The following is a 23,867-nucleotide window of genomic DNA, read 5'->3' on the forward strand; positions in this document are numbered from 1 at the left end:
TAAAGAATATGCTTGCAGCTGAGTCCACAGCTTGCGTGCAATGTCTGTGGTACGCACGACTTTTTGGTGCCTACTAAGCATGCTAGGCTGCTGGTACGAGAGGCATTGGCGTTAGCTGCTACAAATTCAGATCAAACAAACGCCCTTTAAAAGGTCACACCGCTAGTTGCTCCGGATCTCTGAAATTAGCCGAGCGTGTTAGTAGCATCTGCACTTTAGGCCCCATAATTCTCTCATCCTGCCTTTTTTTTTTTTCCTTTTCGTTTTCTTCTTCACTCCTCTGATTGCTCACATCTGAGAAAGGCAGGTTACGCTGTAGTTGAGAGGTTTTTTTTTCACCTCCGAGTCAGTTGGAATATTTGTCAACTGAACTCTCAACATGTGTTCTTAGTGACCTCTCGCTGTTTGCAGCTCCATTGAGTTGAGCTGTTGAGCAGTGCATACTGTGTTAACCAAGCCAGCATAGCTTCACCGCTGCAACAAGCTGCGACAGTATTGAGGCTGAAATGCTTGCATTTTCGTGTGGTGGGAATGGTGTGCTAGTTTCAACCTGCTGGAAAGAATTGGAGGAGACGAGCGGCTCGCTTGGTGAATCAACCAACTGGGCCAATAGAACCAGGGAGAGCACTGGAGTGTTGTAGTGTCACATGAATGTATGAGAACAGGAAACCAATGGTTGAGTTGTAGCAGCCGCCACATGCTGCATGTTGTGCTCTGCCAGCTGAGCTCTTCCTTTAGCTTTCTTCCCGGCTACTCTCTTTTGTATTTGTGAGTGTGAACGCATCCCATAGCTTCTTTCAGAAGCAGCAAGCTCACCATTTGCGACTATTGTGACAGATGTGGATATGGTCGAGGTGTAGTGCAACAAACCCCGTTAGGGATCAAGTACTCATTAGCATCCGCCCGAGTACAGCCGTATGGCTAGAAAGGTAGCATTTGACTAACATCGCATGTTACATCACGGGGGTGTGGTGGACATGGTCAGGGATAAGAGCAAAGCTGTTGAATGCTCTCAAAGCTAGGTTATTATGCCTACTTAAATATGGCCAGAAGCAGAGGGGAGAGTGGCCAACCTCCATAGCCTCATCAGTAGAGCGGAGGCTATCACGTGCAAAGACCATTGGTCAAGTCCCTACCGTCTACATGGTTCTGGTTTCGTTCTCTAATAGAACGTGAAGAAAGCAGGAACCACTTCTCTACAATGTTGAAGCCCTGCAACATCCCAGTGCTTTCCTTGGCTTCTATAATGGTTTGCTTGTGTGGTTTGTTTTCAACCTGCAAATTGTTCTCAGCTCAAGCTGTATTTGTCCAACACCATGGCAGTGAGCTTGAGGTGTTGCGCCACATAGCCATGCCTTGTTGAGTGCACTCCATTCAGCAAGTGCCGTCAAGGGTGGCTGTGTGGCCATCTCCGGATTACAGCTTACGTCCAACCTAGATTGTTTGTTGCCGCACCCTCATGAGCAACGCGAGTGCATTCCACTGCAATGAACTGATGCCGGCCATAGTGTTGAGTGAACAAAATAAAAAAATGCTTTGCCAAAACACTGTGTGTGTATATGTGTAATTTCCACATATTTCTCTTCAAAGGGATGCCTTGCATAGACCAGGTGGTCTTCATTACGTCTTTGTGAAACTTTGCACACATCTTTTTAATGTGCCACCATTAGAAGCCCCATTATGAGCATGTGCCGATGTCGCCGAAGGTTGTGTACATGGAAGAGCAGGTAGCAAAGTGGAAAGAGGGGGATTCACCTTTCCACTTGTGTGAGAAAGGAAGAGTCCAGAAGGTGGCCACCATGGGAAGAACCACCACAAAAAATTGATTCAAGGAATGACTTCGTAAAGTCGATAGTGACTAAAAATGACATAGAAAAAGATGGGGGGGACAATTAAGCTCTGCCTTAAGTGTACGACAAGATAGCGTAATTGGGTTAATTCCCATATATATGCAGAAGGTCATTCTCTACTTTACATGCATTCATCCCTGGGAGTCCTCATACCCCTCCTGGCGCAGTGGTTCAGTGGTTAGGCGAAGGCGCCACTGCCCTGCGATGGCAGGTGCTCCCAGCGGTGGGCCTTGTCTTGCCCAGGTTGCTATTCCCGAGCAAACGATCATTAATTTAACTGCCGACAATGCCAACGCCGACAATGGATTTTCTGGAGAGCATGGCCTTTAATGCTATTGCGTTAGAATGAAAATGAGTGCAAAGTTCTGGGCAGATTTTGACCAGAAACTTTGCAGCTACACAAATTGCTACATGTAGTGCATGAAGGCATGTTATGTTTAACCCATTGTAAACGTGTAATGCAATTAAGCGTCCCTTAAGTTTTTAGCCTCGGAGGACCCCTGAGAAGCCTGCATGTCTCGTCTTCCAACTCTTCCACTTAGCATGCATGCAAAAAGGAGCATGCAGACACACGGTGCCTCAAGAAATGTTTAAATTCAATGTAATGATGACCGGCTGTACAGTCTGCAATGAGCAATTACAGAGTGATTAGTTCCACAATAAAGTGAGTAAAGTTGAAAGTTGGGGTTTGAGGAGTGCATGGATTTAGATGCTTGGGGAATCCCAAAAAGCACTTCAAGGAACCCTGCGGTTCCAGAGGACCCCTGGCATGGACCAAGATGGTTTTAGTTACCGATTTTACCTTTTCAAAGAGTTGAGCAAACATAATTTCAGCTGCCTCATAGAGTTTTGCATCACAGTATTGACAGGCATTATGGTTTATGGGTAGGCAGTGCACTATGGCCCTATGAGGACGGCATTTCTCGGTTTTGATGACATATTGCCCTTTCAAGGGGGCATTTTTCTTTGTATATTTTTTTAAAAATGCTTTAAAGCACGATTACTGCCGTGTAATGACAGTATCTGGCACCTGGTTGCAGAAGTGCCCGAGTTGATTTGTCAACATCTTTGTAGATGTCGTCGTCATCGTTGCCGTCCACTGTGTTGAAAATTCACGTAAGCTTAAAGCTTTTAATACTTTCGGGACGCCTCCCATGCCAGGTGATCAAAGTCAATGAATAAAAAAGCTGAAGTGACACTCCTGTGTCATCCTATCGGTGTTTTGTCATGGTCACCTACTATAAATATCCACCCCTACTCGGAACACAGCTGTTTAGGTATTTGTTACATTTTTGGCCTTCAGATTTGGTGTGGGAGTGACTCCTGTGTAAGTGCAGGGAATTGTATTAGTGGAGCACAGTGCTTTTGCGTAGAAACCAAGCAAAAGCTGCAGGAGACACTTGAGCTCCACCTTAACGCAATAGTGTTAATACATTAATGTTTTTTTTCATATAAATAAATGTGCAAATTGGTTATCCCCTACTTAACATTTGTAGGTCCCTGAGAGATTCATAGGTCCCTCATACCACTCCTGGCACTGTGGTGCAGCGCTTCAGCGATGTGCCACTGCTTTGTGATGGCAGGTGCTGCTACTGTTGGGGCTTGTGCAACCCAGGTTGCTCTTCACAAGCAACCCCTTGCGAGCAATCATTAATTTAACTGTAACCTGCCACGGAGGGCAGCTTGCTCTCAATCCGGTGAGCAGTTTATGATGACATCACAAGGTCACGAGACCTGGGTCGCTTCTCTGGAAATTATTTGGGAAGTTTTCGCTTGTGGCCAGCAACGACGACACTGGCTTTTTTGCGACACAGGATCCTTAACGGTATTGTGTTAAAAGCTAGAGAAAACCTTAGTACACGTTGGCTATCACCTACAAGCACTATGCCATGTGTCGTGAATTTCAGCAGCACACTGCTTTTTCGTCTTTGTTGTTGCTGCTTGCCTTCCTCCCCTTATTGCAAGCGTCCGAGACTCTGCAGCAGCTGCACAAGCTACATGCTTCCACTTAGCGTATCATTCGCGAAAGATGTGATGCCTATCATCGTAGTGTCAGTTGACAGCAAAGCATGGTGCTGATGTCTCTTGGACCAGCAGCACCTTATTCAATTTCCAAGGCTTCTGTGCACATGAGCTTGCAAGAAGGCTCATTCATTTTTCAATGCGATGTTGGAACACTGTACTCATTCCAGCAATTTCTTGGCACTGCAATGAAAGCTACGAGGCGTACGAATACATTCAAGGCTGCTCACGAGGAAAACAGTGCGATTAGGAAATCTCTCAGTGCCTTTCACTGCTCAGCCACTCGCCCTCGCAGAAACGTACCATATTAATTAGCACGAATGCATTGTGAGGGGGCAGTATGGGACGCCACAAAAACGAAAAAAATGTGTATACGTTATGATTATGATGTGACCTTGGAACATGTTCAAGCCAGCCAGAGCCAAGGCCCGATGAAAACAAAAAAAAAAGCGGACAGCAAGCACAGTATAGGAGCAGCGTGTACGTCGAGACACGGCTGGAGAAGTGTGGTCACGCTGCCTTCAGGTTATCATATAGGCCTCAAGGTTATCATATAGTTGACTTCTAGTAGCTCACAAGTCTGGTAATGAAGGCTGCTGTAGCTATATTTTCCTAGTAGCTCAAGTCTGGTGGTGGAGGCTACTGTTAGCTATATTCATATATTTGTTTATCCGGATACCTACAGCACCCTTACAAGCAAGGGTGTGGCGAGAAATAGCATTAGAGTGCAGGTAACATCTTCTAGTCGTTTTGAGCCAACAAAAAGAGTAAAAGAATATAACCGTTCACCAATGAAATCTGCACCTTTGAATCACAATGACATAATAGCTTGAATAAAGCATAAAATTTAGAGCAAAGAGTACTAAAATTATTTATGATAGCACTAGAGTTACCGCACCAAAACCCCACTGCTGTGCAGTGTCACAGTTTGCAGATTGGTCGAGAGGTCACGTGATCTTGTGACATCATCACAACCTGCCCACCGTGGCAATTGATTGGTTGAGAGAGGTAATGTGACCTCTTCCTGCTGCAACAATATGCAATCTAATATCACATTCTACTCTTAATATGACCAAGTGTCCCCATAGTTTTGGAAATAAATTTTCTCAAATTTTGTTGAGGAGATGGAGGCCCAGAGGCGATTTCCTATGGCAACCCATCTCACTTTACTGTCATCTTTGGGTGAGCAGCAGGAAAAAAACTTTTTATTCATACCTTGGTTCTGAATATAACACGAGGTACGTTCTGAAACAAATGCCCGGAGGGAAAAATGCATTATACTTGTGTAAATAGATAAATAGTAGCCACAGGACTACTTATTAGCCTAGCTTTCACTTTGGTGTAGTTTATGCTGCCTATAATAAAACGCACAAAGTGTGCTGTTTACAGGCTTCACACTGAATTCAAGACATTTAAATTACACGAAAACAAGAAGTAATGTATTGAGAGTGTAAGACTGCTTGCTTGCAATGGTCCTTCTGTCTACAGTAGCAAGTTTGGCTAGGTTTAGCCTTGCGTTCCAATGAAAGAAGGCTGCACAGCTTATTCTCCGGTAATGTGGCAGTGCTACCATTTTGAAAGATCTCCGCATTCATGGTTGCAAATGAACCTTGGCATAAAATCAGTTTAGACAATCCCCTTACTGAACACTGGATTGCCTGGCAGTCCATGTGGCAGCAGTTCTGACATATGATGTTTCATGCGAAACTTCAACACATAGCACATGCACACATATTTAATCCTTAACTACAGCTCATTAATTGTGTAATTATGGAACAGCTAAGAACATTTGTAAAGTGTCTGTTGGAAAAATATCTGCAATATCTGAAAACCTCGTTTATTTTTAGACCTTGTCCGTGCATTAAAGCAAGTGTATGAAACCACAAGGCTGCCCACAGTTACCGACAGCCAACAGCAGCACTAATAAAATGGGATGCAAGAACCCAGGCACTATTTGACATGTGCATCTCACCTCACGATACTTTCTGTACACTCCTCTGCCTTATTAGGCGTTTGGCAGTCCATTGCCAACTGCTCACACCGCAGGTCCATCACCACATGATCCACGAGGGGTGCGTACGACTTGACGTGTTCAATGTGCTCGCACACAATGTTCAACTCATAACCACGACGGCACTGCCTCAGCAAATCCACCATCATTGCACACACTTGGTGGGCACGCTTTGCCCACAGAGTTCGTCTCGAGTCTTCCATTCCAGGCTTCGACTCTATGTTCTCGTGAACGTGCATCCAGCAGAATCGGCTCTTTGGGTTTAGCGCCCTGCAGGCTGTCTCCCAGCCCACAGTGGACGACGGTATCAGGCCTAGGTTGACACGGTCTGCCACACCTTCGGGACATACCTGGAGCAGATGGAAGTGCCACTTTACGGCAACAGCAGCTTTTCGCAACTTTCAATCAGACTTCCAGTGCCTGTGCTTTCAATGTCTGCACCTTAATGGCACCACAGGCTAAAATGAATGTCTAAAAGGTAAGACCGAAAATATGGAGATCTTCTCATGTGTTATGAGATCACTAACACAAAAACTTCTACTTTTTGCTGTCCTTTCAGTGGTACACCTTTCTTATAATGAGTTCACTGAATTAAGACAGACTTCGTTTTCTAACTGGCAGAGCAGTGAAAATAGAAGTGCTGTATTAGCATTGAGTGGACTGGGGATGGAATAAGGCTGCCATAACATGTGTTGGTTAAAAAAAACCTTCATTTATGGTTAGTGAATGAATTAAATTGCAGGGGAATACTATACAATAACTTTCATGATTATTCAGCAGATAGAGGCCGCAGTGGTGGCTCAGTGGAAGTGGTGCTCGGCTGGTGACCTGAAAGATGCGGATTCGATCCTGGCCGCGGCGGCTGTATTTCGTTAGAGGCGAAATGCTAGAGGCCCGTGTAATATGTGACGCCAGTGCGCTTTAAAGAACTCCAGGGAGTCGAAATTATCCGGAGCCCTCTACTACGGCGCCCCCCATAGCCTAAGTTGCTTTAGGACGTTAAAACCCCATAAAAAAAAAAATAAACGACAGGTGTGTGTACCCACGTATATGTCAACTACGCCTCAACCTGCCACTGGTTGCACGGATGGTAACTACAAAATGGTTCCCATAACTGTGATGCCTATGGCATCTCTATGACAAAAGTACCTCTCTATACATGGCGACAGTTTTTCTAGATAATGCAGGGAAGGCTACAGAGGCGGAGCATCAGTAACTGTATCATTCTTTCAAATAGGCCGCACGACGGTGCGCTTGGTCGCGTATCGTGTTCTCTTCGCGGTAAGTTAATTCCGTTGCTGGAGCAACTAGCACCATCTATTGAAGATTCTTGTATTTCGACGTGATTAACAAATTTGTTGTAATCAAGATAACTGTTTTCTTCCTCAACTTTGAAACTCGGCAGTTGTGTCAGAATTAAATATACCTTAAATAATTAATACTGACAATGTACAATGTTTCAAGAAGAGACTAATAACTGCAAGCGGGGACTACATCCCGCTCCGCTCCGTAGCTTCAGCTCTGTCGCCAGAAAAAGTTGTTGTCGAGTATGACGAGCAATTAACACAAAATGGAAGGCAGTAATGAAAGCTGGACTAGTTGGATGCAACTGTGAAACATGCGGTCCACTTGTTAGAATGGGTGTCGCGCCAGAAGAACTATCGGGCCACAATGAAATCTACACCTTCCCACTTCTTAAATGCATTTTGCTATGTGAGAAATACACATCACTTGATAGCTGCTCGTGTTGTGTCAATTTTGTCTTGTGTCCTACGCATTGCATTTTTGGTGAGTTGATACTGCATACTTTTGGAAACAATTGCATGCACACAAGACACAACATGAAAAGGGACACACACACAGGCGCAACTCCCTTTTCATGTCTTCTCTTTTGTGTGCGCAACTATTTCCAAAAGTTGCATCCTACCTCCATGCTGCTCTCTAAACATAATCTTGCATCAACCTCAAACTGTCGTCAACTCCAAAAAGTTTTATCGAAACAGGAAACGCTTTCATTGTGCCTGCATCCATGCTGCTTGTAATGAAAACCTAAGCAGACATGCTGCCGTCACCTCTGCCTACTGGACCTATTAATTTAATGCGAAAGCGTTATGCATGGCTCATCAGTAACGAAACAGGGCGTCGGCGTTGACCAGCAGCGGTCCCAAAAATCCCAGATGACATCACAGTGGTATATATATATAAAAAAAATTTCTTCCAAAAGTGCGGGAACTGAACCTGCGAAGCGAGCATACAATCCATAGGCCACAAAACCACATTGCTTGCGGCAAACAAAGGTGAATCTAGTATATGTGCTGCCTCACGACTGTATGCTAATGAGTAGGTGTGTCATTACAAAGGAAGTGAAAAAAGTTTTAAAATAAATTTAAAAATAAAGAGTAAATATAAATGAACTGCACATTGCTTTCATATTAAAGCACATACCCTAATTTCGCTGCATAGTACTACTGGCACTAACACAACAGTTTTGAGGCTGAAACGAAGGACCATACTTAATAACTGAAAGCATGAGCTAGTTGATATAGCATTTCATGAAACTGGCAGCACAGTAAGAGAGGACACAGAGCAGAGAGAGAACACAGCACACTGTGCCAGCCGTTCTTCCTTTCCTACCCTGTGAATTGCCACCAATCGCCAAGAAACACTGCACCTGCCTCGGGACTCAGGCTGCAGCCAATGCTTGATTCCTCACCTCTCGGCAGTCACCCAAGTGTATGGTACACCTGTCTTGCACTCGGTTGAGATAGAGGTTTCTGCGCAGGGCCTCCACAGCATCGGGGTTCCATTCACAGGCATGCACGTGGGCTGCCCCAGCATGCACAAGGTATGGCAGTGTGAAGTAGCCAATACCTGCGGGCGAGCACAGAAGGTGGGATGGTTGGGGTCGCTCAATGAGCGACAATGCTGCATGGCATGCCCTTGAAGGGACACCTTCACCATCAACTGCGTTCAATGCAGGGCAAAGGCCTTTCCCATATCTCTCCAGTTAACCTGGCCCTGTGCCAACTTCATACGTCATCCGCTTGCTTCTACAACACAAAGCTCATGACCTCCAAGTCATGTTCTCAATGAGCGTCTCGTGTGTTTAGATGCATTTATTTTTCGCAGCATAAGTGCTTTCAATCAAGGAATTTGCATCTCGTGCACAGTTACAGAAACTTGGCATGTCATCCGCAGCAATGTTGCACAAACCCTAATAGGCGAGTTTTCGGGCAGCCATTATGATGGCACCCATTTGCTTGTCTTAGTGCTTGAGCTCACTTAGCCAATAATGGCATGGCCCACTGATGAAGCCAGCAAACTTGAAGCGACATGACGGAATTAAATTCAAATGTGCTTTTACCTCATGTAATGTACTACTTCCTGCAAGTACTGATGGCTACGTCAATGGTTACATCTGTTTCTGTGCACTAATAAACAAACTTGGTAAATAATGGTCCAAGAGCGTTTTGTGCAGCTTAATCTGCAACATACAGCCAGAAGTGAAATCCATTTTAGTGTCCCTCCAAGAGCAACACGGAAATGTCCAGCATATGGCTGCACATGCGGGGACCTGGAAAGCTGCAGCAAAAAGCACCACTCCCAGCACTGCATTCCTTTTTGAACAACACAACAGGCACGGTGCCTCGCTCTACCAAGGGCCATTCGCAATGGGCACCCTAATTTCACTGCCATCTTGACTCTCACACTACTAGCCTGGCACATTCCAAAAAAATGCTACACCACTCCAAATTCAGCTGCAACAGTGGCACTGTGATGTTTCCCTAGGAGCTTTGCACAAGCTCATCAGACTATCATTTTCATCGTAGGGGCCACAGTCTGAGCACTTCTAGTTTTGAGAACAGTGACCCATCAACTAACTGCTTGAAAAGTAACTTTCAAAGGAGCCTGCCTCTTCCTACGTGTCCTCTTCGTTGCTCTAGGAAATGGGTACAGTCCTCAACTCGCATCTCCGCCACTCTCCACCATCTCCGCTCCCGCCGCGAGTCAACTGCCAGCACCCGAATCGCACTAAAGGTGCACAGTTGCAATTACACTTGGTGCAATGTACATAAATGCAAAATCTGTGGAGTATACTGCGTTTACCACTGAGTGAAGCTGTTGGCATTAGACCATGGCGTGCCATGGCAACTGCATTCGCCCACTGCTACTGTAGGTGTACCAATATCCCTCAAGAGAAAAGTATACAACAGCGGTATCTTACCGGTACTCACCTACGGGGCAGAAACGTGGAGTCTAACAAGAACGGTTCAGCTTAAGTTAAGGACAATGCAGCGAGCTATGGAAAGGAAAATGATAGGTGTAACGTTAAGAGACCGGAAGCGGGCAGAGTGGGTGAGGGAACAAACGCGGGTTAATGACATCCTAGTCGAAATCAAGAGTAAGAAATGAGCTTGGGCAGGGCATGTATTGCGAAGGCAAGATAACCGCTGGTCCCTAAGGGTAACGGAGTAAATTCCAAGAGAAGGCAAGCGTAGCAGAGGGCGGCAGAAGGTTAGGTGGGCAAACGAAATTAAGAAGTTTGCAGGCATAGGGTCGGCACAGCTGGCAAAGGACAGGGTTAATTGGAGAGACATGGGAGAGGCCTTTGTCCTGCAGTGGGTGTAATAAGGGTAATGATGATGATGACTGTAGGTGTTCCTCTCATGGCAGTTGGTTCTACCATCGTGATACTTTCGTGTATTTTAGCCAACTTTTAAGCAACGCGGCACTAGCCAATAGACAGTCGGTGTAGCAAGCTCGTTATGTCAAAGTTAGCCAGCACAGCACTCCCGTCACATGCAGTTCACAAATGCACACTCTTCATAGAGGCAGCGTCAAGGAATTGAGAAACTTTGCAATATATACAAATTCACAACATGGAGGTTCGCTACACCCAGGTTTTAATGTATCATGTACAGTTCACTCTAGGAGGAAGGGCACTGAGTTATTTTTGTAAACCGTTCTGATTTTCTTGCAAGACTTTTGTGGGTTGTTCATATCCAATAAAAGGAATTTGCCAGCAGCCATGAATTCTTGCAGGACATTAAATGCCTAATTGTGAAACAAGCTGCAAGAGGCAGGTTCCACAATGAAGATGTTTATCAAATCACAGGTTCTTCGTTGTTTTTTTTTTGCCGACTCAATCTGTTCCTGCCAGCTTTTTCTCAGAATATATTACCACCTGCACTCATATAGTTTCAGTGTCCATTCTCATCTTGGCAGGTTGTTGCATGACCATAACTGCAAAAAAGCCACATACAGCTGCATTAGAGAAGCATTTGATCACTTGAAACATTAATGCCTGTAAGACATGAGGTCAATTCTGGGGCTGGCTTTTCAGCAAGTACTAATTCAGCTACACCCTGCAGTGAACGATGCCTTAAAGAACAAGGGTTGCAACAGGTATGTAACTCCTACCAAGCAACTGATGAAGTCCTTTTACAGAAGAGTTAGGATAGCTTATAGTTTTCATATGGTACCTTCCGCTGTCTGCATTGGCAAACTCCGTTTTTGTATAAATTGTGGATAACCTAATATTTACACAAACTTTTGAAGGTGTAAAAATTGTGTTACACCTGAGCACAAAGAGCCTCATTTAACCTCCACAGCAGCCATATTTCAATAGAGACAATATATAAAAAACGCTCTTATGCTATGCGATGTCAGCACGAGTTAAGAATCCCAGGCGGTCTAAATGATTGCAGAACCCGTCCCTTATAGCCGAGACATTAAAACCCACAATTTCACAATTCATACAAAGGCATTAAAATTTTTTTTGTCCTACGAATTTTAACGACCATTTAATAAGCAACAATATGATGCAGACTGCATCGTTGGATGCATATGCTCACTTCTGTACCAAGGTATGCTAGGACTAACTGCTGTTTCACACATCCCAACAACAAACCTGCAAAGAGGTCGACGACAACCTGGCCTCGACAGTCCATGCTGGCCACGCGAAGCTTTTCCGTGATATTTCCCGCGCTGAACATGCAGCGGGTCACATCGAACGTGTACCTGCACATGACAACAAGGGCACATGGGCTAGTCAGTAGTCAGAACCAGGAACAAGATCTTTGACTGCAGCACATGAGCAGGACACCCTTGAACCTTCATAAAGATCAAACAAGCATTACAACAGTGAGAATGCATGTTTGGCTAGCCTTTACAAACTGCTCCAACAACTGCAGATGATGCCATCCCATTTAACTTTTAAGAACTGCTTTCAACTTGGGGTACCTGGAGACCCTTCATTAACTACAAGGGAAAATAGTTTATTCCTTCATCCTCATACAGAACACCACTATAAGGAGACAAATATAAACTCAATGTTCAACCAACCTCAGCAGAAAATGGAGTATAAACTTTAAATCATAGGAGTAATTACTCATCAGCATCCATGTGAGTGTACCCATATAACTACAGGAAAAACCCACACAGCTTTCTCATAATCTTCGCAGCTGAATGAAAATATGTTCTAGGCTTTGGCTTGATCTTGGGACTACTGCTTGTTTGGTGCGATCACTTGACCAGATGATCAGCTCATAACAGGATGAGCCATATGTAGCTATATGGCTGCACTCGATAAGACGTTAATGAGCAACTACTCCCTTGATTGCAATCTTCATTTTGGTTGGAATTGTACACACTTTGCTGTCCTTTACACAAAGATTTACTCACTGCATCCCTTTGTACATAAGCCTGCCTCTCTCTCGCTGAAAGTATGCCAAGTTGCTAGGCAGCAAGCACACACACGATCAGCTTTACCAGGTATGTAAACTATCATGGGCACATTAGAAAAGCCATGCACCATGTTAGCTGCAAGATCAAAGAGTGCATTCTTGTAGCAAGCAGTATACATTCACTACACGCCCGATCCAAACTATAGTATACTTACAGAGACTCGATACACCCACCATTTCAATAGTAAGCTGATTTTAATTACAAAGGAAACAGTTGCAGCAAAGCAACAAGAGATTAATTACTCATTGGCATCCACCCAAGCGCTGCCATAGGGCCCATAAAGGAAAGCTTTCCTCTGTAGCCATATGGCGCGCTTGGGTGGATGCCAATGAGTAATTACTCCCTTGTTACAAATCTACTCCACCTTGGGGGATTCCCCTAAACATTGACCAATGAAGTTAAGTCCCCAGGCCTGTACTTTGGTGCAGAGCGGACTTTTCAGAGCAGCATGCATGCATGCTTGATCTCCACAGTGCTGGAACATTACAGGCACAGCAGGTTTTCCATTTTCCCAACTTTGATATGCTCAGGTATGGTGAGGCCTAGTTACAATGATATACAGTTGAGCCCACTTAATAATGCACGTGACAGTGACGTGGATTGCGTTTGTTGTACCCAAAGTTCGTAGTAAGTGGACTAGCCCTTATATAGCCAGAAGATGCAGTCAGACGGAAGTGGCAATTATTCCTCAAAAAGTTTGTTGTACATGCCTGTTTCTTCAAACCAGACGCTGTCGACCCACTTCCTAAGCTCTCCGGAGTGGTCATGTCCTCCTGGCTGAGACCCTTTGTGCGGGCTAGCCGATTTAAGGACGCGATTTAGCGACTGAAGAGTTCACAGAAACTAGTGGTAAGTCGAGAACCTCGCCTTCGATCCTTGACAAAGTTGTAAGGATACAGCAACGAAGCTACCATAGTGTGTGTGGAAAACCAGCGGAAAGGACGTGTTCACAAGCAGGAGCAGTACACAGGATAACGCTGGAAACAACAACTGAAATTTTCTTTACTTACTTGGTGAAATTGCCAACAGAACAGGGTGCACATGCGCGTAAAGCACCACAAACGCTATCAAAACAACAGGAACAAAATATAGATTGAGTGAAAGAAGATAACATGTGGCAGACTATGTTCCATTCATGAACCTGTACTCTTTTGCTGTGAACCTGACAGAGCTGTCGATGACACATTCAGTGCCTAACTGCTTGATTTTAAAGGCTTCTAAGATTTCTCTATCAGCGTTTTCCCGCGACCGATGATTATGACATTATGGAACAGAGAGGTGCAGTCTTTACAGTGGTTGCAATGTTTTGGCAGACTTGCTGTGTTGCCTGACTGGAGCGTAGTGCAGTGCTGCCTTATATGCTTGCTAATACATTAACCAGTTTGACCTATGTAGGCCTTGCCACAGGACAGTGGAAGCGAGTAAACGAGATCGGTTTTACATTTGGTGAACATGCTCTGGTGCTTAACATTACATTTCTTTTTTGTGCTGATATTTTTAGAGATATGGAAACAAAGTGACGACAGTTTTGTGGGAGCAGAAAAGGCAACCTTAACACCATATTTCCATAGGTTGCCACATGTTGTCTTCTCCCGCTCAATATATATTTTGTTCCTGTCGTTTCGATAGCGTGTGCGGTGCTTTCGCGCATGTGCGCCCTGTTCTTCTGTTGTCAGTCTTATCAAGTAAACAAAATTTCAGTTGTTCAATAAAACTTGTTGCTGGGCTAGTTGGTGACACATAATTGAATAAAAAGTACCGCAAAAGAGACGAGCACGGGAGGAAGACACCACAAACACAACGCTGTTTCCAGCATTGTACTGTCTACTTCTCCTGCTTGTGAACATGTCCTTTCCGCTGATTTTCCACGTACCAAGCACCAACAGGCCCAACAAGCTACGCTTCTTCACTACCACAGTGTATCTGCGCAAGATGTACAGTATGAGTCGCCCTTGTGTAACGCGCTCCAGCAGGGCACTGGGCTCCAAATGAAGCGACACCTCGCCATAGCTACCATGTTCTTGATGCCACCTTTGCATGGAAATAGAGCCACTTAGACCTACAAATCAGGTGGGAACTAGCACTTCACTTGAAAGCCATCAGCTAGCGTCTGATCTCATTTATTGGCGCACACTGCTCGACCACTCTACACAAGGGTAACTGAGACTGTCTGCTGTCTAGCGCTGGCTGCATACAAAAGCAGCGCAGAGGGCAGAGATCCCACTGGGCAGGCAACGCATGACATGTGACTGGGTAGACTAGCAAGGTATACCTCGTGACTGGTATTCAAACTTCTCAAATCAGTCATTGGTTGATCATCAGTTGTGAGTAGTATCGCTTTCAAAGCTGCCCCTGTCTCACGCTTACCACTCCTCTCGTTCCAATTTAGACACTTTGCCATCGGTTAACTAAAGTTTTAATGCGCCTTTTTTTAATGTTTTTCTTTCTAGTTTTTTTTCGCGGGGGGGGGGGGGGGGGGGGGGGGTATCATGGAAGCTGGGAGCGCTTTTCAGTGAGGCATGCGTTTTTCGACTGCGGGGAAAGTTTATGGCGCCTTCTTATTCATTATAACTGAACGGTGCAGCAACGGCTGTTCGCTTTATTCGAGACGCAATGCCATAGCCTTGATACATACAGCAGTTCCACCCTTGTTCATAATAAGCAAACATTCGTTATAACTGAACTTGTTATAAGTAGGCTAGACAGCAGCAAACTCTATCCAGATTTGCGGATGCAACATGAACACCATCAGGTCGTTGCATACTAAGCACAATGCCCAGATATGCGGACACAATCAGAAAGAGCAGCCATCTCAAAAAATCTTGCATCATTCTTTTCATAATTTACTTTAAAAAGCTTCTGATCATGTTTTATACATTAATTTTTCTTCAAATTATTTGGCATCTCAAGCGGTTAATCGGCCATCATTACTGCCTTTAGACAAGCATGCCCCTACTTTAGGTCCAGAAAATAGATACCACCACCAAGATAGACCCAAGACCACAAGGAGCTTTGATTCATAGGTCAACTATCACCCGCCCCATTAGCATCACAGCATCACAGCGAATCTCTCTGTGATGGACACTCCCCCAGCTGTTGAATGAATCCACTTTTATCTCTCTGCAGCATGGCACCTATGATTGTGCATGTGGCTCTTCAAACTTTTTGTCGAAGCGTCCACAGCTGTTTTCACAAAGTCAGTGATGCTGGCTACATTTGAAATCCCTGCTGGACAGAATAGCAAGGCCATGACGTGCTTAGAAAAAAGGATTGCTTTTCGAAAGCACAAAATAAGATGGATGTCTCAAAAGTTCTACGGTGCGCCTAGGAAGTGTTGTTCGCCTCTTCAGTCATGGCACATACCCATGTAGGGGTATTGGTAAGAAAGTAAATGTCAGGTGCTTTAACATTTTTCTTGTCTTACATATGGGGCATTATTTTACTAAAGGTCACATTAGCTGAGTTTTAATTGCAGAAATAACAGCTTTGGATAAAATAAAGAAAATAATTAGATGGGCATAAATGCGGTTTCGTTCTTAAGAATTAGGGCGGCAATTAATTAGTGAGCGCGGAAGTGTGCGGCGTACGTGGATTCCTAAAGTTTTTGAGCCATTCATGCTAGATTTTTGTGAAATGGAGGGTTCAAATGCACACACACAAATTTAAAAATTTTTTTCTCGATGTATAGTAGAATATAATGCTCTTATGAAAAGGTTAAGCCAGCACCAGGTGAAGTGGCGCATATCGAAAAACTAAATGATGTGATGCACTGAGATCGATCGCCAGAAGCAGGGAATCATAGAGCCTTCATGAAGCGCAGGCCTGAGCTCATGAGAACAAGTGCGTGCTCCGAAGGCGCTCCAACCTGACTTTGTTGTCAACGTGCGTGACCCAGCCATCGCTCCCGCGCACCAAATCCACTCTGGGCGTCCGATGGCCATCGTGAGCGATGCTTGCCCCCAGTGCCAGCCTCTTGCACCGCAGAGTGTCACAAACGATGTCCCACAGACTCGAGCCTGCGAATCAAATGAATGCGCTGTCTTAACGCACTTTGCCCGGAGCAATTCACTGACCATACGACTCCTATGCCTGGCGTAAAAAGCCATAAAAAAAAAAATCCCTGCACTCTGAACCATGGCTCGGGCAAAAAGGGTAGCGCATCGACACGAACGAGTGCTTGTTACCACAGCTTCTCTCGTATGGTTACTTACGGACGCAGTCCCATCGGCGATCGTCAAAGGCAGCTCGTTTAACGATCACAAGGTCCCCGTGCTTCTCCCAGCGCTTAGGCAGCCTTTCCAGTAGCTCCTGTACATCACTGCAGGAGTAGCCGCTAGCTTTCAAAAGCTGCTCAACGCCGCGTCGAAGACGCTCGTAAGGGCTTTCCGTTCGGCCCATTGACTTGTCACGGCCGAAACATTCGCCTTGGTCTGCCCGGCAAAGGCACGATGTGGTAATGATCTCATCAGAAGCGGCAAAAGCAGATGCAACTCCGTGAGAACCGACGATCAACAAGCTAAACAAGCGCTGCCATGTCCGCCTTGTGCCATGTGCGCGAAGTGCGCGAGCACGGAAGCGGATGCTGAAATGGCTTGAGGCGTCCGATGTAGGCGCGGTAAGTTTGAATGAGTAATTGTTATGGGTAAATGTAGACTATTCGTGCACATACGCATTGAGACAGAAACTGCGCTGGTCGACGGAAATCAAACTGACTCATGTAGAACTTTCAAAAACTGGTGCACCAGCACGATCAGTTTGGAGGCTAAAATGTGCAGCACTGTGGCCGCTGTACATTGTGATCGCCTACTAACTGCTTAGAAGATAGGTAGCGTTGGACAATATGAGAAGTTTTTGCTTGCTAAAAAAATCGAGACGAATGACATAATTTGCGGATTTCTACTGAAACCAGTGACGAAAGATGTTTTCATTTTCCTTTTTTTTTTTTTGGACCTCGGAATGAAACTGAAAAGTATAGGGTGGCGTCCCTCGTTGACTAAGAATTTTAATGGCGCAAGGGCCGCGTGGCCGAAGAGTGCCGTGACATAAGATATTTTTGTCTATACAAGGTGGCGTTGGATACCCATTTTTCAGGCATTTCTACTCAGACAAGACAAGCACAGGGTCAGGGGAAATGTTATTGGAAAATCGGTGGGTACCCGGCGGCACTAAGGATAGAACTCCACACCTCCTGCATGGCATAACTCTAATATTGTCCATCATTCGGCTGCTGATCCGAAAGATGCAAGTTTGGTACCGGCCGCGGCGGTCGAAATTCGATGGAGGCGAAATTCTAGAGGCAGTCGAAATTCTCGTAGAGGTGGTCGAAATTTCCGGAGATCTTCACTACGGCGTCCCTCATAGCCTGATCGAGTAGCTTTGGGACGTTAAACCCCAAAACCAAACCGAATTCTCATCAAGAAGGAAAGCAACGAGGGTGTCTTCAGCTGCCGACGTTGGGGCCACGACCTTCTGAGAAGCGGAAAGGTTCAATTTGGTTGACTTCCTTGAGCTAGAAAACTATAAACGCGGCTCGCCAGTCAAAATGCTCTCTAAGCTACGTTGTGCCCTGCGGGGCAAACAAGATTGAAGAAGACTAGTCATACTGCAGCACGATAATGTGCGCCCCCCCCCCCCCCCCCAGTGCTAGCTTTGGAACGAAATTGCCAAAATGTGAAGAGATGTTCTGCACTCGTCTTGCATATATCTGCCCGTAAGCGGAATTGAAAGCGGTGGAGGAAAGGACAGCCTCCTCAAGTGGGAAATTTTTCGCGAGAAAACAGTATTGTCCCAAGTTTTTTCGACGAAGAAACCTAGTCTGCAAATAGGAATTATGGAAAACGCGGGAATTAAACAATGCGTGCATTTTGAAGCGTTACGAAGCTTCCCTGTTTGCACCGACTCTGGTTCGAATCTCGCCTGGGGCTGAATTTTTTCTCCTGGTTATTATTTGGACGGAAAGTTTCGAAGTGGCAGCCGCCCAGCGAAATCACAACGACGTACGCCAGCCACAATCACGGCACCCGAAGCCGAGACCGGACTTTAAGATCAGCTTGCGATGTGGTGATACGAACCACCGACCTTGAAGTGGCTATCAACGGTCGCACTGTAGCTGGACACAGGAGCGGAGTAATCCGTCATCAGAGGGCCGTTTGCGGCCCAGATCAATAAAGTGACGACCACAAGGGACGGCCCCAAATCCACGCCGCTGGAGGCCACTTAGTTTGACCGTCAGGACAATGCAACGCACGAGTAATGGTCAGCGGACATACCTACCCTACGACTTTCATAGTCTTGCAGCAATGCTCCCGAGACGTGACCTCAGGCATGGACTTTTTGACTGAGCTGCGAGTGATCATAGACCAGTCCATCGCCCAAGACCATCATGTCTTTGACAGAGGAAGCCGCCTTCAAACACAACACCGGAGCATCACGCCACCTTGAGAGTGCTCTGTCAAGTGTCATCGTCCCGGTGAGTGCCAGAATTACCAAGACCATCGAGGGAATCATCGAGGGAAACACGCAGTTTCTTTAGATCGAAAACTAAGCATCGCTAGAAGCATCACCCGTTTCCGGAATGGACAGGCTGAGGTGCTGCTGAGAAATTTCAGCGAAGAATACCGAAACTCACGACGGCTGCTTTTTTTAGACGAACTACCCGATGTTCGAGGCGCATTCGTTCTCTCCGACCGACCCTCAGAAGACTCATCTAACGTAGACCATAAGCCCGCCTTCGACATAATCCAGATTCTCACCGACGAACACGCCCGACCTCTTCGTCAAAGCCCCTACCGCGTATCGCAGCGGAAGTCCCAAGCCAATAGGGACTAAGTGGAAGAAATGCTTCGTGACAACATCATCCATCCGTCAAGGAGCCCACGGGCGACACAGGTCTCCTGGCGAGAAATAAAGGCAGCACTCTTCTGCGTCGATTACCGGTGACTGAACAACATAACGAAGAAAGACGTCCACTCCTTGCCCCGATTCGACCACACGCTAGATGGACTCGGCCACGCCAAGTACTTCTTGTCATTTAGGTCGACGAAATAGATCGGGAAAAGACAGCGTTAACACGCAGGACCGCCTATAGGATTTCAAGGTCACGCCATTCGGGCTTTGTTTCGCGCCAGCCATGTTCCAACGAGTACTGGAGACGGTGCTGACAGGTCCCAAGCGGAAAACCTGTCTCGTATATATTGACGACGTTGTATCCTTTGCGACGAGCTTCAGCGAAGACCTGCAGAGGCCGAAGGCACTACTGGACACAATCTAGTCCTTCGGACTTACCCTCAAGGCTGAGTAGTGCCGCTTCGCCTACCGGAAGCTGCTATTTTTCGGCCATATCATCAGCAAGGACTGCGTGCGACCTACAGAAAACAGAAAACCCACAGAAAAGTGCAGCTATTTTTCAGTTCCCGCATCCTGACGACAAGAAAGCGGTCAGAAGATCTCTCGGACTGTGTGCGTATTACAGACGGTTTGCCAAGAACATTTCACACCTTGCCGAACTTCAAGACTAAGCTAACAAAAGCGGGCATGCCATTCAAATGGGAAGCGCCGCAAGCAGGAGCCTTCAAGAACTCCAGCGTCATTTGCAGTCCCCTCCGGTCCTTGGAAAATTCGACGGAAACGCCGACACTGAATTCTTACCGACGAAAGCTACGTGTGCATAGGCGCCGTTCTCGTTCAGAAAAGCGGTGGACCGGAGTAAGCAATCGCTCAAGCGAGCCTTTCTTTTCTGAAATCCGAGGCTGAGTGCCTCGCCATTATCTGGGCAACGACAAAACTCCGCCTATGCCTGTAGGGACGGCCATTCAAGGTTGTCGGCGATCACCACGCTCTTGCTGGCTTGCCAATTTGAAGGATCCCTCCGGTCGCCTCACTCGACGGAGCTATGGCCCCAGGAGATCGACATCACCGCCGGCTACAAGTTTGAACGAAAGCACATTGATGCAAATTTAAGTGCCTGCCGCGAGCCACTGTCGGCAAGCCGACGGGGTCATTCTCGTCAAAGGGCTGGCGGTGAGGAAACGGCTGGTGCCGCCTCGAAATGCTCCGTAGCTTGCACGCATGTTTCGCAGGTGCCTAGCTGCGGCAGACACGTTTAACATGGCCGCAAATGCCGCAGTAAAAAAATCGGTGGTGGTTTTGCTCTGGTTAAACCTGGAGTGACTCGATATAGCTACAGCTGGCCGAGTGGAACTTGCTCAGCTGAATTGCAAAGTCAGTCTTTCGCCGCTCCGTTTCGCTGGTCGTTCCTTCTTCATCTTCGTCCTACTTGACACGGCGCTGCTTCTGTGCAGCGGTGGTGCCGGTATCGAGCCCCTGACCAGGACGAATTTTTATTTAAATACGAAGTTTCTGTGGAAGCTGAATAGCTTTCCTTTGCTGCGCTTGGGTGGATGCCAATGAGTGATTACTCCCTTATTACATTTTGGTTATGCCCTTAATGTTCAATATGCTTGACTTATGGCAGACTCACGTCTCCGTGGTGTGTGAAAAATATCAGTGCAAAACATAAAATGCATAGTCTAAGCGCATGTTGAATTGATTTTGTGAGGTGGAGTGCGGGGCGGCTGGTTGCCGTCCTTCATCAGGGGAGAGCTCAAAAGAAATCGATGCGAAAACGCCATGGCTGACCTTTCGGCGGTCGGACTGTTCGATACAGCAAACAAACACGAACACATATACAAAATCAGAGCGATTAAAATGGCGACATTGTGGAAGACGGGAAAAGATGCGATGCCAAAAACCACATTCTGCGAAGCCCTAATGGATTGAGACTCCTCGCCATCTGCGAGTAGGGTTGGCGCTTTCCTCTTAATGGCTGCAGGAAAATTGAGCATGCAAGTCGTCACCGGATATATTGTATAGCACAGCTCAGGTGCGCTAATATAGCTCCATTCGAAGCAAACCTCTGGTAAGCTTTATTTTTCTTGCAAGGCTCCCGAAGTTACCGCACTAGCTCGAGCTACACAGCGAGAAAGGTCGTGCGTTAGCCGAGAGGCTGTCGCAGAAACTGAAATGATGAAAGGAAGAGCAATAAGAAAAACCAGCACAAAAAAGGTTGGCGAGAAGTTGTCTAATGCTCTCATCGTGTAGCGCATAATACACCGCGGAGATAGGTTCCAAGTGCTGTAACATTCTGGTTGTTTTTGTCGTGGTTTATGAATTACTATATTATGCCATATTATTACCATATTTATTTATGTATTAATACCTAAAAGGGCTCATTAAAGTTGTATTACATAAGCGAGTGCAGTTCAGGGAACATGGTTGATTCGATGGATGATCTGAATGATGATCGGTAGGAATGATGTACGACGGCGTTGGGCAAGTGATTCCAGTCCTTTGCTGAGCGGACAAAAAAATGATGACATACGAGCACATGTACGGGCAGGAGTACGGTAAACGACCTTCTGGTGGTTCGTGCTGCTGGACATGCGGTGGGCAGGACTGATTACAGGCCTGATCATGGGAATCATGGGGGTCTTGCAATAGTACGGTGGTCTACCAAGTTTGTAAGATGAGCGTTGAGTTTTAGTTCAGTGATACTTGCATGATAGAAATAATCCAAGTGGACGAATCTTGCTACGTGGTTTTGTGATGCTTCTGGTAAGCCAGAAAGGTTACTTTGATAATGTCCCAAACAGTGCATGCGCATTCCAGTTTGGTACGAATTAATGTTAAATAAGCTAACAACTTCACTAATGGAGGTGCTAGGTGAAGGGTTCGCCAGAAATAACCGAGAACGAGATTAGCATCGTTAGTATAATCTGCGTTATGTGACGTGACCAATTAAGATTGCGGGTTAAATGAGCACCCAAGTATTTATAATCTGCCACAGCAGTGTTTTCGGGGTTGGAGATAAATTGGTTTTAAGTAGGTTGGGATTGACGTCGATGAAGGATAGCAGAGATGCTTACTTGACGTTTAAAGAGATTAGCCATTTGTTACACCAGATTCTTACGCATTCAATTTCAAACTGTAGGAGTTGAAGGTCACTATACTGTTGATTATTGGGCGGTAAATAAATAACGCAGTAATTTGCAAACATGCGCACATTAGAACATGGAATTTAAAAAATAACAAAGTGTGGAAGTAGATATGTGCTCAAGTAACTATATTGCATTGAAACAGCTAGAGATTTAATAGGTCAGACTCACGCGTGGTGATATGAATTACATTGGTTTATTGGGGCAATGTGTGCGGCTGCAGGTGTTTACTAAGCATCGGCTTGGTAATCGTCAAGCTTGGAAATGCACGTTTTCTTTCCCAAGTCGCGGTTAATTCGTACGAGATGTTAGCCGCCATCATTTATCCCGAGAAACAAAAAGGACGAATTATTGGACGCGATAAGAGGCTAAAATCCGACTCAAATTTGGTTTTGAGCTAGTTGGTTCATACTTGAAACATTAGAGAGCAGCGCAAAATAACCGCACAGAAAACAGCAGAAACATTGAAACACGGGACGGGCGCCCGTCCTGTGTTTCTGTTTCTGCTGTGTTCTGTGCCGTTCTTTGGCGCTGCTCTCTAATGTTTCAAGCGATAAGAGGGTTTAGAGTACTTTTAAGCAATTCCAGCGTTTTGATGAACGGCACTTGACGCTTGAAAGATTCCAGTTTCCTGTCCTTGCTGCGGGCCAGCTGCGACTGAGCTGTATGATACAATGTTCCCAAGGTTTAAACTGTATACATTCATTAAATTCAACTTTCCGCATTGCTTTGTCTATTGGTGTTGATGTCGCGAGTTTCTAGGCTCCACTCCATGAGAGCTTCGCTGCAAGCACCGCGGAAGGCCTTCCAGTCCGTGAGCTTTGCCACCCCCATGAATCTTCGCAGTGCCTATGTGGTCAGTGTAATGATTAAGATGAAGTGAACGCTGCACAGCTCTTCCGAAGTATTCCTCCACTCCACCTCATTTGCATACTTAACAAAGGTAAGGTCGGGGCACTAGTCACTACTAACCGAGTTCCCGACCTCAGTTTGGGTGTTTGTATCCTTTATTAGTAGGGTGGAACGCATATGACAGACCATGAATGGCAGTTTACCAACATCCCTCGAGAGAAAAGTATACAACAGGTGCATCTTAACAGCACTCACCTATAGGGCAGAAACGTGGAGGCTAACGAAAAGGTTTGACCTTAAGGACAACGCAGCGAGCCATGGAAAGAAAAATGTTAGGTGTAACGTTAAGACACCGGAAGAGGGCAGAGTGGGTGAGGGAACAAACGCGGGTTA

General features: G+C 45.9%; 1 protein-coding gene across 1 annotated transcript; it reads right to left on the reverse strand.

Annotated features, from left to right (window-relative positions):
• Positions 1 to 276: 276 nt before the first annotated feature.
• LOC144110356 (tRNA wybutosine-synthesizing protein 2 homolog) lies at positions 277 to 17,195 on the reverse strand. Its single transcript, XM_077643211.1, has 5 exons — positions 16,842 to 17,195; positions 16,496 to 16,646; positions 11,795 to 11,904; positions 8,597 to 8,754; positions 277 to 6,233 (listed from the first exon to the last, which is right to left on the reverse strand). Exons 1-5 carry the CDS (start codon positions 17,026 to 17,028, stop codon positions 5,841 to 5,843), a joined length of 999 nt encoding a protein of 332 aa, XP_077499337.1. The 5' UTR covers positions 17,029 to 17,195; the 3' UTR covers positions 277 to 5,840.
• Between the last annotated feature and the right edge of the window lie 6,672 nt (positions 17,196 to 23,867).

Source organism: Amblyomma americanum, chromosome 11, assembly GCF_052857255.1.
Source record: "Amblyomma americanum isolate KBUSLIRL-KWMA chromosome 11, ASM5285725v1, whole genome shotgun sequence".
Lineage (NCBI taxonomy): Eukaryota > Metazoa > Arthropoda > Arachnida > Ixodida > Ixodidae > Amblyomma > Amblyomma americanum.